The following is a 15194-nucleotide window of genomic DNA, read 5'->3' as shown; positions in this document are numbered from 1 at the left end:
TCTTTGATTTTTGACATACGTCCCTCCCTCAGAACCAATACTTAAATGGTATTAAATGTTGGAAGTGGTGTTTGGGTTGGTGCTTTTTCCCCGAAGAAAAGATTAACAATTTCTAGATCGATATGGTTAATATTGAGCGTATTTAATTAATTTTACTCTCGAAAATTGAAATATTTTAAAGTGATGGGGTGTATGTCTCCGGGTGCGCCCTCCCTTAATTCAGCATGTGGTACATGATACTGTAATAGTTTAATAGTAATAGTTAACAGGATAATGTACTTTTGTATTTTGTCAAATCTCATGTTATGTTTATGGCAATATTTAATATCATACTTATTTAAGTATGTGTCCAATATGTTTTTGGCTCGTTGAACTGATTTATTAGAACTAGATTGTGTTAAACGAGATCATGTCATCCAGCCACTTTAGTTTGAGTATAGACTTACTCAGGAGTAACACGCCCGGTGATCATGCGAGATCGTCTTCAGAGTAGACCCTAACGTTATCACATCGTGTCTCTTTATTGGGTCTGTCAATCAAAGTAGGATGTTTTCTTTTTTGAATACCGAATTCAGACAGCGAACTTTGTTTAAATGTCATACTACGCGTTGTAAATTGAAAACAAAATGCAGTCGTAAATGGAGATTTTAATTTGGTTTTTAGCCTATAATACTCTGAGTATATCCTCATTTTATAATACTATACCTGAAGTTTGATACTTTATGCCAGTGTTCAATGCCATCGTCCTTTAAAATACAAGTATTAGTTTAAATATGTTGGCTTCCTGTATACGCGTTGTTAATTCAATTTTTTCTTCATGTGGCGTAAAGGGTTTTGTCTTGATGTAATGAGTATGAAAGAGTTTGTAATATTGCCTGTCTGGAATAAAATTGTCACCATCTAAAAAGATTTCGACGCTCAGGTTAATTTGAATTTATCATTTTTGGTGTACAAAAGGAATAGAGCATCATAAGCAAAATTCTTAAAAAGATACAATTTACATGGTTAATACAGTTTTAGGAATAAGTATACACTTAAAATCTGGTGTATTGGTGTATTAAACGTGCATATGTTATATTAGATAAAAAAACGTTTAATGTACAGAGCAAGTTTTGCGAAATTGTGTTTTAAGTTTTTTATAACTTATTATTTAAACGCAATTGGCTAAAACGCGTGTCTCAACCAGGGCCAACTGTTTTAACCGAAGGCCGAACACATAAACGTTAAATGAACGGTATTTTCCGGGACGAAAACATAAGCTTGTAAAATGCCTTAAAAAATAAATAGTGGCAAAGTTTTGCCACATGTATAAGCGGATCCAGCCCCACTCCAAATCCCCTAAACCCCTTAGAATCGTCAAAGTTTACCTAAAAAGGTTATAACAAAACGCCCAAAAACTCGAACATTTAATTGTTAAAATTGTCTTGGGGGACTATCCATTTCCCTGCCAACACTAGAAACAAAATAAACATCGGAAATGAGGGTTGGGTGTAAGTCAAAAGCTCTCGCCCTTTAGTTATACCCCCTCTTACGTCAAATCCTAGTGTTATGCTGTACATCATGCCATACTTTGGTTAAAATCTTAAGTATAACCAGTTTCATAATTTCGGCGTTTCTCTATTTACAAATTATTGATTAGTTAGATGTTTTTACATCTGTAATTTGAAATATGCAACTGTGTTTGTGACAGGTTAGCAAACGCCGATGATTTAGGATGTTGCTAATTGCCAAACAAAGGAGGTGTCATTCGAAGCCTTATTGACTTAAGCTAACTGTTTTATTGTTTCTTTGTATCTAATTTAGCACCTTGACATCTGTTTTTTGTGTACAATATTTCAAGAAGTATTTGGTTATAAGATATCAATATTATGTTAAGTTACGTTTCATATAAAGTTTTCACCATGCAAACTGTGTTTAAAGTATTTAAATACCTTAATTCTTTTCAAAGTACTCCGTGTTGTTAGTTGCCTTAGCAACGTTTACGTAAATGCTATATACCGAAATAGGTGATTCTATAAAACGTTAGATCAACCTTACATATCAATTTTATGTATTAAAAACATACGAAGCCTGTCCACGAAGTTTCAAACAGCCCTCGTATATGTTTTTCACCAAAGTTCACATTAGAAACAATTAAAACATTTACATATAATATATACGAAAACATAGCTTATCAAGTTACTCTCCCTGGAAAATTACATGGCACGTTTTGCTGAATCTTGAGAAGGTAAAATGATGTCAATTACAGGGGCGGTTCCAGGATTAGACGTGAGAGGGGGCGTAACTTAGGGACGTTACCATTTGAATTTCGCCCCTCCCCCAGAACCAGAATATATATGGTTTAAAATGGCAGTCCGAAATGGTGCAGTTTGAGCGTATTTTATTAAACAAAAAATACACTTGGATGATTTTATTTATTTTATTTTTATTTTTTATTTTTTTTATTATTTTTTTTTTGGGGGGGGGGGGGCGCGCCACCGCCCCTTTGTATCCGCTTGTATGCATATTCGTTGTTTTTGAAAGGTTGTTTAAACATGTAGAATATTTTCTTAATCGAAATAAAGAATGGGTGTGTTTTTATGTATAAACATGATGATTTTGGAAAGATGACAGATAAATTATGAACGAAGAGAGCATGAATGAAAACAGGGGAAGAGAGAGAGAGAGTGAGAACACATGTAAGATTGATGATAGTTAGATTGATGATAGAAAGGTATATAAACCATTTGGTGGAAGAAGTCAAGTAAGAGAATAAAGCATAATCATAAGCGTTTCAAGTCTTGTAAGAAGTTGTGAACAATACTGAAGATCTTGGAGTTGCTCCCGTTGTTAAGGTTGGGATCAGAACGGAATCAATGCTAATTTCTGTGATTCTAGACACATTACGAACTAGTGTTTGTCGAATATCCGTGTACAAGGGACAATGTAGGCAAAAAGTGAATGCTACTTTCAACTTCACGACATTCGGAAAGAACATTTGCGCTACAACTCGTACACAGAGTGTGAAATATCTGCAAACGACAACGGCTACCTTTGTAGTAATATGGATGGCAGACTGAAAATTGGGTGGAAATATATCGCTTTAAAGAAGCAATAGATGAGCTTTCCCGCACATCCCGAGAAAGGTCATTTCATGCACGTACAGAGGAAAGAAGGAAAAAGAAAAGTAAAAGCTAGTTAATTTTATCTTACCAACGAAAATACGTTTTAAAGCAGTTTAAGTCTACCCATACCCATACCCAACCCCACCAACCCCGGCAGTTGTCTTGTAATGGATCTTTGGGTACAACGCTAAATAACAAAATATATGTATGAAATAAATGTTATGATATAATGATAAAGCACATTGACCTACTTTCACTGAAATGTACTGATATTTATGTTGTCTAACCTGGTCTAAAATAATTTGTTAAGAGTATATGGTATTCTTATCAATGCAGGATTATAGATAGTGGAATTTGACGCAAATGTATAACCCACTCAACGATTTATTCTAGACCCTTTAAGACTACCTTAACATTGGTACACATATTTCAGTGAACGTAAGTTATTGACCGCAGTGAAGTGTATATACCATCATCATCATCTATGAATTAAAAGAGGCTGTGGGGTCTTCCCATACGTAAATTTATCTTCGGTCAATGTAAAATGGTGAATTTTAGAGTATACAATCTTGCTAAAATAGTACACAGGTGTATCTGGTGTGTAATTTTGCATTAAAAACACGTGGTATGTTCTTATCGGGTACCACATTTTCTTTTATTAATAATACTAAAATGTGTCTTAAGAACGCTATTAATGTTGCACTCACACAGATATTCCGTTTTTACAACTTTTTATTTTTATTTTTTGTAGAACAATTATTTGCGTTAGTCATAGTCAACTGATATTAAAAGATTGTTAATCAAAGATCAGATCGCAGATTTTCATATTTCCGTTAACATAATAATGTTTTATAGTTTAAACCGTTACTAACGATTTAAAAAAAAAATGCATAAAACATAAATTTTTGAATTTAAATATATTTTTTTGTCGGCAGTCTTATGTAGCGGGTTTCCATGGATTTTCGCAAAAATGGCTCGTTCCGGGACTTAAATTAAAAAAGTTGTCAAACCGTTTAATCTGTTAAAATGCAGCTTTAAAGCACGCTTATTCTGATTCTGCTTCACACAAAATCTGCATAAAACTTCGTCGCCCAACATAAAAGGTGTTTAAACATGAAAAAATCGGCCGTATAATACACATGTAAGTGCAGTAGCGGTCGAAAAGATAAATAATGCAAATATTCAATAACAAATAGCTAAAACAGGTACAAGAATGGTAAACTTGGACCGAAAACACAGTTTCAAGTCACGCAATTTTCTATTTACACTTTGTAAACAATCAATCGTTCAGCTTATACATTCAATAACTTTTTTGTAAAGGCCTCTAGAAACATAGGTTAAAAACCGAAAGACGCTTACACGTGTGGTCTCCGGGTAGGCGTATTTATATTGCGAGAAAGGTGATATACCTTACTTACCAAGTGAAATTACATCCTTGAAACACCGAAATTCCTTTCAACGCCGCCATTTTATTCGGCTTCACACAATTTCCCTCACTTAAAATTCGGCGAACACATTTCACGTTGGACCCCCTGATATGTAGATGGTCTTATATGAGCTCTTGTCATCCATTTACTATGATTAGGCCTAAACAAATAAATTGTGTGGTTCGGGTCACCCGACCCTTCCTGGAAAATACCGCCGACCCTAATGTTTTTGGTGGGACTTGCGAAAAAAAAAATCGCCATGTTGTGCTCGGTACAGAACTGTACGGTACTGTACGGGTTTTATGCTCGGCGCGTCGCAAAAACTTGAATTGTGCGAAACGCTACAGCTAAAAAAAAAAGTTTTGCGAATCGCTACACAACAAAAAACATGGCGACCAATTCCGCCGTCATAAACATCGTAAAAACGGCGTGTGGTCGCCATAACACTCAAGAACATCGAGAGTTTAAGCTTATAACACCCGAAATCAGTTTCAAAAATGTAGAGATAATATTTCGTGAGAGCCGGGGTCTATATCCGCGATTGACATGTCAACATCCGACAAGGGGCCATGGACCCGTTTGTATGAAGAACATTCCTGTCGTACAGTTCATCGGGATATTCTCCGACTTTTCATTCTTCAGAGTAACCTTTATACCATGGAACAAAATGTCTCTGGATAATAGTATAAGTTTTCCCAAACATAAGATTGAATTCCGTCTAATTTTAATATACCCCACCCACCAAAAAGCATAACCCTTTTCACTTGTCTTTTTTTATCCAATGATGCAATCATAAAAATAGCTTAAATAAAATAGCAGCAGGGCAAACATTCTACTAGTATAGAACGGAAATATAAAATTCTGAGAGTTCTGACACATGCTAGTGCCTGACAAAATGTCACTTCATTTTAAACTGGGATTGAAACCTGGGTATGTTGCCATTTGTACAGTTTATAAAATATTCCTTACTTTACTTGTTGGAGAATGGCACAACAATTATTAATATGTTTTGCTTTCAGGTGTGTACCGAATGATAACGAAACTCGGCTAACTCAGTTGGGAGAGCGCCGTTCTATCAATCTAAGGGTTTGTTTATCCAGGAAAATCATAGTTATCGAATGTTTAGCCCCAGCAATGCCCTATAGTAACCGAAAAACTGTTGTAAAAGGACAAAAACAATGCAAACAAACCTGTACCAAACTATAAACCAAAAAAAAAAAAAGATCCCTACCTACCCTACCTATCCTTGGGGGCCATGTTACCCTAACCACACAATTTATTTTTTTAGGCCTTAGCTTATTTATACGCACTCATGAGTATAGACCTACTCAATTGCAGCATGCGCGGTGATCAGGCGAGATCTGCCGGATGAACCTATATGTCATCCACCCTCTTTTGGTTTGTTTATTCGCGCACACGAGTATAGACCTCCTCATGTGCAGCATGCGCGGCGATCATGCGAGATCTGCTGGATGAACATATAGGTCATCCAGCCTTTTTTGGTTTGTTTATTCGCACACACGAGTATAGACCTCCTCATGTGCAGCATGCGCGGCGATCATGCGAGATCGTCTTCGAAGTCGACCCTAATGTTATCAAAGCGTGTCTCGTTATTGGGTCTGTCAATCAAAGTAGGATGTTTTCATATCTGAATGCCGAAACCAGACAGCGGACCTTGTATAAATGTTAAACTACGCGTTTTAAATTGAAAAGTAATGCAATCGTAAATGAATATTTTAATTTGCTTTTGAGCCTGTAATACCTCGAGTATGTCTCCATTTCATAGGCATATACCGGGAGTATGATACTTTATTTATGCAAGTAAGGTCATCGTCCTTTATAAATACAAATATTAGTCTGTGTATGGTGGCTGCCGGTATACGCTTTGTTGGTTCACACTTTGCATGTGGCGTAAAGGGTTTTGTATCCATGTAATGCGTATGAAAGTGTTTGTAACACTACATGTCTGGAATAAAATTGTCAACAACTAAAAAGATTTCGACGTTAAGGTAAATTTGAACTGATCAAATATCATTTTGGTGTAGAATCAAAATAATTTTAAAAGGTGCAATTAACGTAGTTTTACAGTATTTAGGAAAATACAAGTGTACATGTTTAACACATTAAATCTGGTTTATTGGGGTTTTAAACATGCACATGTTACATATGGCAAGAAGTTTTATTTACAGAGCAAGTTTTGAGGATATTTTCTACTTTTTAAACTTATGCTTTAAACACATAAAAAAACGCGCATCTCAACCAAGGTCAACTATTATAACCGAATGATGAATACCTGTATATAAGTTAATTAAACGACATTTTCTGCGACTCAACTAACTGTTGAGGTTGTAAATTGCTTAAAAAATGTACCTTTTGTTACCCTAAAATGTCAAATATTTTTTTAAAACATAGTCGCATGAACAAGCTGATCCTGCGGGTAGGGGGAGCATCCCTCCTCAAATCGAGTTTTGTTTTTATTTCACTATAATGAAAAAAAGTATGTCATATAAATTTCGATAAACACAATAACATATTATGATCTTATCGTCTTTGCATGAGTCATTGCATCAAATCGCCAAACGACTGATATTCCCTGTTATACATATATAACACTGTCAGGGCATTTCTCCAACATGCCACGAAAAGGGTACGACAGAAATCGCCACGAGTGGTCACGAGTTTGCTGACAAAATAAAAGTAATAAACCTATAGGGGTGTTCTTCGACCTTTATGTTATATTTGCAGTTGCTTCGGCAATTGTGCGAATCGATGCTTATTAGATATTAGTGCGAATCGAAATGATTGGTTATATTTTGAAGATACGCAAAAACGAGGATTCAATGAGTATGTAAATTTAAATGTTATGTGTGCTGGTGCATAATTGAGAGCTCGCTTATGTTTTTAGTAAACTGTTTATGTATGCATACAGGGGCGTAGCTTGAAAAAAATATATGTGTAGGCCAAGTTTTAGGGGGCCCGGAGACATGCTCCCCATATATATATATAATGTCGCTTTCTACAGCTCAGTTGACTCCCCGGGATCATTAAAAACTCTAGCTTCCTGCATTTTCGCGACGCAAACACATGACGCGGTCAACATCTGCGATCAGGCTCTTGTGGCCGTGGATTAGGGCCAAGAATGACAACCTGTCGCTTTTCATTGTCGTTCGCAGGAAGTTTTTTATTCGTTTCATTTCAACTAAACGACCTTCGAATATTGTAAATATGCTAGGATACAGGTCCTTGTTGGTCTGCTTCGTGGTCTCTTGTAGTCTAGATAAACTTCGTGGCGATCAGGGGCCTTAGCAGCAAAAATTAATGGCAGCATGTCGTCCTGCAGAATTTCCAGTTTTGGAGGCAATAAATGTTATGCACTGTATCGGTCTTTGAAGTAGTCAGATGGTGTTTGCACCTCAGGATTTGCTCTGTTTTGCTGTCGACCAACTTTTCTTGGCATTGATGGTTGAATGTCAAAGTCTGAGCTTATATCCGTTGCTTTCATATACAGTTCATTCTACACATCAGGATCAGCCCCCCATTCATTGCACAATTTGACAATGACGTATGTTTCTTCAACAGTGTGTAGTATATCGTTGCCTTCCTTCAAGAAGGTTTGTCAGGTTCACGGTTGTACCCAATGTGTTGCGCCCCTACAAGTGAGATCATTAATTAAAAGCGCAGTACAGCGGACAAATACTGGCCGGCCTTCTCGTCTCTGTCTTCAAGTGCACGGACCACTACGGGAATGCATTTTGGAACGTTTCGAGTGCGTCCGCACGACTGAACCATCGTGTCTCACATAACGAGCGAAGCTTAGTGCGCCGGTTCATTTTCTCTTTCGTTGCGACTTCTCTAAAAAGCTCGTCCTGGAACGCTGCTAGACGATTTGTTGAAAAATTGAACAAGAATCCAATGTCCTGAACTGTGTCCATCATAGTTCGGTAACTCGGGTGGACACAGGCACTGGAGGCATGATTGCCAAGTTCCTTCTAGAAGTTGTTGTTTGGTATCTTCATCTATTGAAGTCAAAGTGAGACTATCGAAATCAGGAAACGTAGGACTATGTTCGGCAATATTGGTGCCAGACCGTTTACAATACTCAAATAATAAAGCGCCCGCAAACTTTTACCAAGCCGATTGGAAATGTTTAATGTACGGCGTAAACGCGCAGACTACTGGTATGCGACTTCTGATAAATTATACACGAAACATTAATGTCGCGTGAAAATGTATTTGAGAGCAATGGAAAACGATATATTTGAAAAACCAGGTTTCCTATATATCAAAGCGCATTTGTTGGAATTTCATATTTTAGTCCCTCACCCTCCTATGCCTTCAGTTTTTATTGCAGATTTGGCATTTTTATTTTTTTCGGTTTTTCTGAAAAATGTGTAGGCCGCGGCCTAAACGGCCTATAGGAAGCTACGCCCCTGGCATATTAATCAGTCAGCATACCAGCCTTTTTACGATAAAATGGATCGTTCTGTTCTGAAATCGCTCGCTGCGCTTTAAACCAATTCAAACAGAGTAGGCGCAAGCATTTGTATGGCACCTTTTTAAAAAGAGTTTGCAAATGTCAGTCGGTCGTCTGCCTTATAACTTGAGATCTGTTTGACAAGGACCATTAAACGGTTTTCCATGCCATCCTTTGTTTTAGGGTCAGTAGGTCTAAGGTCAATAATCGTATAAACACTTCGTCCGCATAACAGCACTAGTATGGTTTCGCATATGACTATCTAACTGCGGTTGTTGATTGACAAGGAGATGACCCAGTTTAAACTTATTTATTTTACAACGATTGTGAAACAAGCTTTTGCAACTTTAATATATTAATCAATCTCGTTGGCACGGTGTTGCGCGAGAGTGTGGTCTTGTGTAGTGGTAGCGAAACCCACTTGTCCGGCATGGTAACCACAAACCAAACTCACATGCCCCCAGGCCGGGAATCGAACCCGGGTCGCCTAGGTGAGAAGCGAGTGCACTAACCACTGCGCTAACCGGACATGTTGACTTTGGGGTCCGAAGGTCTAAGGTCGTGGACACGGCTAGCAGTGTTAGCCTGTTATTCTATAAAACCTGGCACATACGTTTTCTTATATCAGATACTGCCAATTAAATCAATTATATATATATTTAAAAGGTAATTTTCCTTTATAAGATCAGCGAATAACAGATCGGCAAATTTGACAAACTGAATGTCAGATGGATCATCATAGAACTGTTTTACTGAAGCTCTACTGTGCATGCTCTAAAATTAGTATTCTTAAAATAGTTCAGCAGAATATAGAACATTTATAGAACACACTTGTTTACGATTTTGGAATTTCATGTCGCCATTTTCGGCTTCCCGGCTATGGCGGGAATCAACTCACTGACATTTTAGACAAAATAATATTAAGTGTTCATAAATACAGGGGCGTAGCAAGCCCTATTCATATGGTTTCATAATTTCATAATCCCCGAGGGGGATTCGGGGGCATGCCTCTCAGAATATTTTGATAACCATGGGGCAATCTGGTGCATTCTGGGCATTTTGAGATTCTTTAATTACATGTAGTACTGGAAAATGCACAGTTTTAGGATCATGTATTCAAGTTCGCATATTGCATCTTTGACTGATTATTTTATAATTGTAAGAATCATGTAAGAATCATGTGGATTCAGCCGCGTACTCGCGAATATAGACCCCTAAGTGCCTGATAAATTACACATCCTGTGTATATTAAATGCATATAAGTATCAATTTTCCTAAACTTATTTTTCAATAACGCTAACATTTTGTTTATAACTGCGTCATCAAAATGGCGTCATTGGCCTATAGTTTAAACACAATGCAAAATGAACGAAAAGAACGTGGTATAGATGGTCTCGTGACTAGAGATAAAATCACGTGACTAACAGACCTTATAATGCAAAGTTTATTTGGCATACTGTTACCAGGCGTATTTAACTTTAATAGTGTTTTCCATTGTATGCCAGAGTATCGGTTTGCAAAACATTTTAAGAAAGGTCTGATATGCCGTCTTTCCTAATGGAATAATGCTTATTTCACTAATTTCAGCGAAAAGATATCCACTACCAATTGTCCATCATACAAATCGACAGAGACGATCAGTGCAAATGGACTTGTCAAAGAAGCCTGTCGATGGCGTTCATGCTGACAATAAAGGATATGAACACAATGGCGAATCCAATGGAACAAAGTTTGACCTCGGTTCGGAGGTAAGGCAAACACATACCTTTGCTTGTCCTTGAGCATTGATGTCAATTTAATTGGATATATTATCGCACCTAGTGTTCTATGATGTTAGTTTAGAATCTCTAAGGAGGGAAATGCATGTGACCAAATGGCTGGTTGTTGATGATTATGTCGACGAAATCAAACGAAAATCTACCATAGTTATTTTTTTTAATTTAAAAGTACTCGTTCGTGATTTATAAAATGCACTTTTTACGGACTTTTTATGACGAAATTAAGTGTGGCAAATATTTAGGAGTGTGAAAACTGAGATACTGACGGCTGGAACCCTTCAACAAAAGTTGATTTACATGTATGCTCAAATATTGACTTTGAAGTTCACGATTTTGACGAACGAGTCTCTTTAAACGTAGCCCAACAAATGCCAACCTGCTTTGTAATCACGATACTATTCAAATGAATGTATGTGTAATATATAAACAAAACAAGGTGTGTTATGCGTTTTTTTTAATTTATTTCAATACTTTACACTTAATCCGACCCTACTTATAAAGAGATAGTAAGCTACCAATATATTTTGCATCATTTTGAAACATCTGATAGTTTTTTCTCGACAACGGTTCGACGGAGAATGCCCAAAAAATAAAGCGAGTAGGCGAATTAAAGGAAATTGGATATTTTCATTTTGTTTTACATAGAGCTGGAGAAACTGAAATCCGTTTTCCATCTATATTTTTGCTCTTTATGAAGAAAATACTGAAAATTACAATATTTGTGTTTATAATTTTCGGTAAAATAGCATGTTTTTTGATATTTCGACTGTTTTATGCATCTTGGTTTCCGGTTTGTTCAAAACAATTTGGCTCCGGGTTTGAGCTCGGCCTGCCGGAACTAAAAACCCGTATCTTTTTTAAGAATAAACAGAAAATGTGGATTTTTAATTTTGTTGAATTCCGTTTTATTTAGAAGAGATACTGAAATTTAAAAAAGAAACAACTATTAAAATGTTATTTCACAGTTTGTAACAGATAAATATCATCTTTTCACTGATAAATCCCACAATTCAGCGGTAAGAATGTAAAATAACCCTCTATATACTCACGTCTATATTTCAACTGTTGCAATCTTCCTGACATTGTCAAAGGCACCATTCTTTTTGTGCTGAATGACGCGACATGGCTTCACAAGAAACTGTTATTTACATTGTGTGCCAAAATGTTTAGATTTTTTTTCGAATATCATGGTAAAATATAGATGCGGTCAATTGATCTTATATTATTTCGCATTTTCGGAAAAATATGTTTGGTACAATTCCGACAAGTGGCCCTTTGTAGTGGTTAAAAGTACGTTATATAACTACATGTAAGTGCCAAGTGCCCGGATGCACCCTTTCAGATTGAGAATATTTTTTTAGGTTCACACTTTGTTTAAGTCTGCCTGGGTAATGCAAGGTCAAGGTCTGCAGTCTGCCGATGTACATAAAATGTAGAATGTAATGAATCAGTAGTATGTAACCTAAAGCTTTATTGTCCATACATATACTAATAACCTTTAACTGTTTACGTGTTTGAGATTATACTCTACCGACCCAGTTTCTGTTTAAATATACAAATTCGCCTGATTAAAATCAATAGCGGCTGTCTGCTGATTTACCAAAATCGAAAGATTAACCGCTTAACTTAAAATTAACTGCAATCGCATTGGACAAAATATAACATCACCAGTTTTCATTATTCCACAGCGTATGTCCACATTTCGTAAACATGTTTTTGTTTAACAGCACAGCATTGAACCCGTAACAAAAACATATTTAACGACTTAACCTTAGCTCATTTTGAAAGAAGTCCTACCTCTTTTATCTCAATAACCCGGGCATTGTACTGCTCCAAATGTCTGATAAATAATTCATGACCCTTTATTCTAATCTTTGAAGGTTATCCTCAAATACGCGTCCCCGATAATACCAGCAATGCATACTTGCTACCAATATTTCTTCTTTAATATTTTGAATGACTCTTTAACTGATATTTGTTCTTAAATTGCTATCATACCGTGATTTACACTGATGGATTAAATGGGATAACCTTAAAATCAATCATGGAAAAACAAACTATAAACTTAGAAGTACCGTTGGTGTGTTCAGAAGATTCAACAGCTGAAATGGATTATCAGGAAAAGGTTCCTGTCTGTACTAATGTTTGCAAATTAATAATTTTAGCAAAACATGTTGGTGGACAAAGTCAGTAAAACCAAGATTGTTCGCCTTCTAATTTTGCATTGTTGACAATGTTGAGTTTATACCCCTAACGGGTTTGAAGTAACATTACACTTTGTTGTGCCTTTTTTATTTGTCAAACATATGAGTGCACCCCATCCCCACCCCGCCCGCCCCTACATATGCCTTATTTATATGTTTCACCGAGGTATTGCAATTCAAATTTAGCGGTTTAGTCCTTAAGTTGATACTTTTACATCCATCTCCATCTCCATCTCTCTATATTCCTTAAACTTTATTTATTCAAAAGGCAAACATGGATCGGGACGGAATTAACACCGCCACCATTTTATGCGTCAAAACCTCAAAACGCTAGTTCAATTTGCAAACAGTTCCTCATTGAAGACATAGTGTTAGAAATTATCCACTATTAATATCGATATACGTCTATTACTTTAACATGAATGGGCATTTTTACTAATGGTAAGAAGATTGATTATGGTTTTCTCTTTTGGTTCAGGGAAAATCTGATGTGTCACCGGAGGAGCCTCCTCCCAAGGGTGAGGACGGGATGATTTACAACATCAGCGAACGGCCTCCAATCGTATTGGCTGGATTCTTTGGGCTTCAGGTATTACACACGTTTCAGTGATTTTTTTTCTTAATTTTTTATATCTGGATTAATATGTGCAAATGTCCATGTGGTCATATCTCTATATGTGTATATGTTCATATGTCCATGGACATATATGTCTATGTGTTCTGATTGTCCATGTGTTCATGTGTCCAAGTGTTCATGTGCGCATGTTTTCATGCGTTTATCTGTTCATATCTCTATAGGTTTTTGAGTTCATGGGTTTAAGCATCATGTGTTAATATCTCTATAATTTTATGTATGTGTGTTCATACGTTCATGTGTTAATACGTTCTTGCGTTCATACATTTGTCCATGGGTTTCGATGGCCATCTGTTCATGTTCTGATGTTCATGTGTTCATGCTGTCTGATGTGTTTGTGCAATGACAGTCTTACTGACCTTGTAGCGTTAGATATCTGCTTAGTTCACTAAAGTGAGACCTTGTATGTTATCACCGTCCGCCTCCCTGATATGAAATGTTTCTGCTTTCGTTCGATGATTGAATATAAACACATTGTCAAGACCTTACCGCGAAATGTTTCCATTGTCAGCACGAGTTCATGTCAATGTATATGTCCGAGGCAATGTGTGGTATTCGTCGTTTAATACATTTGCGTTAAGAATGATAAAAGGTTACAATAAACCGGTGACCTCCTATTTCATCAGCGTCGGATAACTATAGACTACTACGCTATGCTTCGTTATGTATGAAGTGTAACTGCAGAAAGTTCTGTGGTTGCTGGCGGTGCCGCATTTTATTGACCATTCCAAGATGTATTAATCAATATATTGTGATGGGTGTATGGTTTGTCTCAACCTCGGCACCCCAGCGTATCATAACCTTTATGATAGGTTATGATACGCTGGGGTGCCGAGGATGCGTTTGTCTGTGTTGTTTTCGGTTTTGTTGCATTTTGTAACCATTCTGGGCGATAAAAAGATAGAAAAGGAAAAAAAAGCCGTTTGTATATACAGTCGAACCTCGCTATGTCGACGTCGGATAAGTCGACTTTCCGGTTATGTCGGCTTTTTTCCGGTCCCGAATTTATTCCTTCTTTTTCTATGTAAAATAAATCTGTTTGTGTCGATTTTTTTTATCTCGACGACTTTTTCTTTATGTCGACCTCGTTTTTCTGTCCCAGTGGTCGAATTTTCTATGTTCTTTATGTCAAACTGTAGATCGAGATGTAGGTGTGAAAATATTCATGACGGTTTGCGGCATGTCGCAAAATACCGTGCGTGTCGATATAACAAACTGTCATAATTGGGGGATACAAAATGTAATTGGTAAGTGCGAATAATTAAAGTTGTTTGTTTATGTATTTAATTAAAGAGACATTTATTGCTCAAGCTCTTTGGTATTGTATAAAACATGAACATTTTATTAATTATATATCAATCCCGAATGGGAACAGAAAGAATAACTTCAAAATGTCAAATGTTAGTTTCACTGCTCTGGTCGACCAATTCAGAGAAGGACCCGGTATAAAATCTTACAATGTACAAATGTATGCAATTGTGGCTTTATAAAATCTTACAATGTACAAATGAATGCAATTGTGGTTTTATATGTGTTTTGTGTGATCCATAAACGTAAAAGAAATACATTTGAC

The 15194-nt window shown here is 36.6% G+C and overlaps 1 protein-coding gene across 6 annotated transcripts in view; it reads left to right on the top strand.

Annotated features, from left to right (window-relative positions):
- Positions 1–15194, top strand: part of LOC128211608 (solute carrier family 23 member 2-like) — a 40332-nt gene that overhangs the window by 4562 nt on the left and 20576 nt on the right. For 5 of the 6 annotated variants that reach the window (XM_052916594.1, XM_052916596.1, XM_052916597.1 and 2 more), the window contains 2 exons: positions 10593–10753; positions 13466–13576. In XM_052916594.1, the coding sequence (XP_052772554.1) occupies positions 10593–10753; positions 13466–13576 (272 nt within the window). Of the gene's footprint in view, positions 1–6403; positions 6541–10592; positions 10754–13465; positions 13577–15194 lie in introns of those variants that run through there. The other variant, XM_052916598.1, reaches the window with a different exon arrangement.

The sequence above is a fragment of the Mya arenaria genome, chromosome 12, assembly GCF_026914265.1.
Source record: "Mya arenaria isolate MELC-2E11 chromosome 12, ASM2691426v1".
In the NCBI taxonomy this organism is placed as follows: domain Eukaryota; kingdom Metazoa; phylum Mollusca; class Bivalvia; order Myida; family Myidae; genus Mya; species Mya arenaria.
Note: the sequence above shows the minus strand (reverse complement) of the source record. Positions and strands in the feature narration are given on the sequence as shown.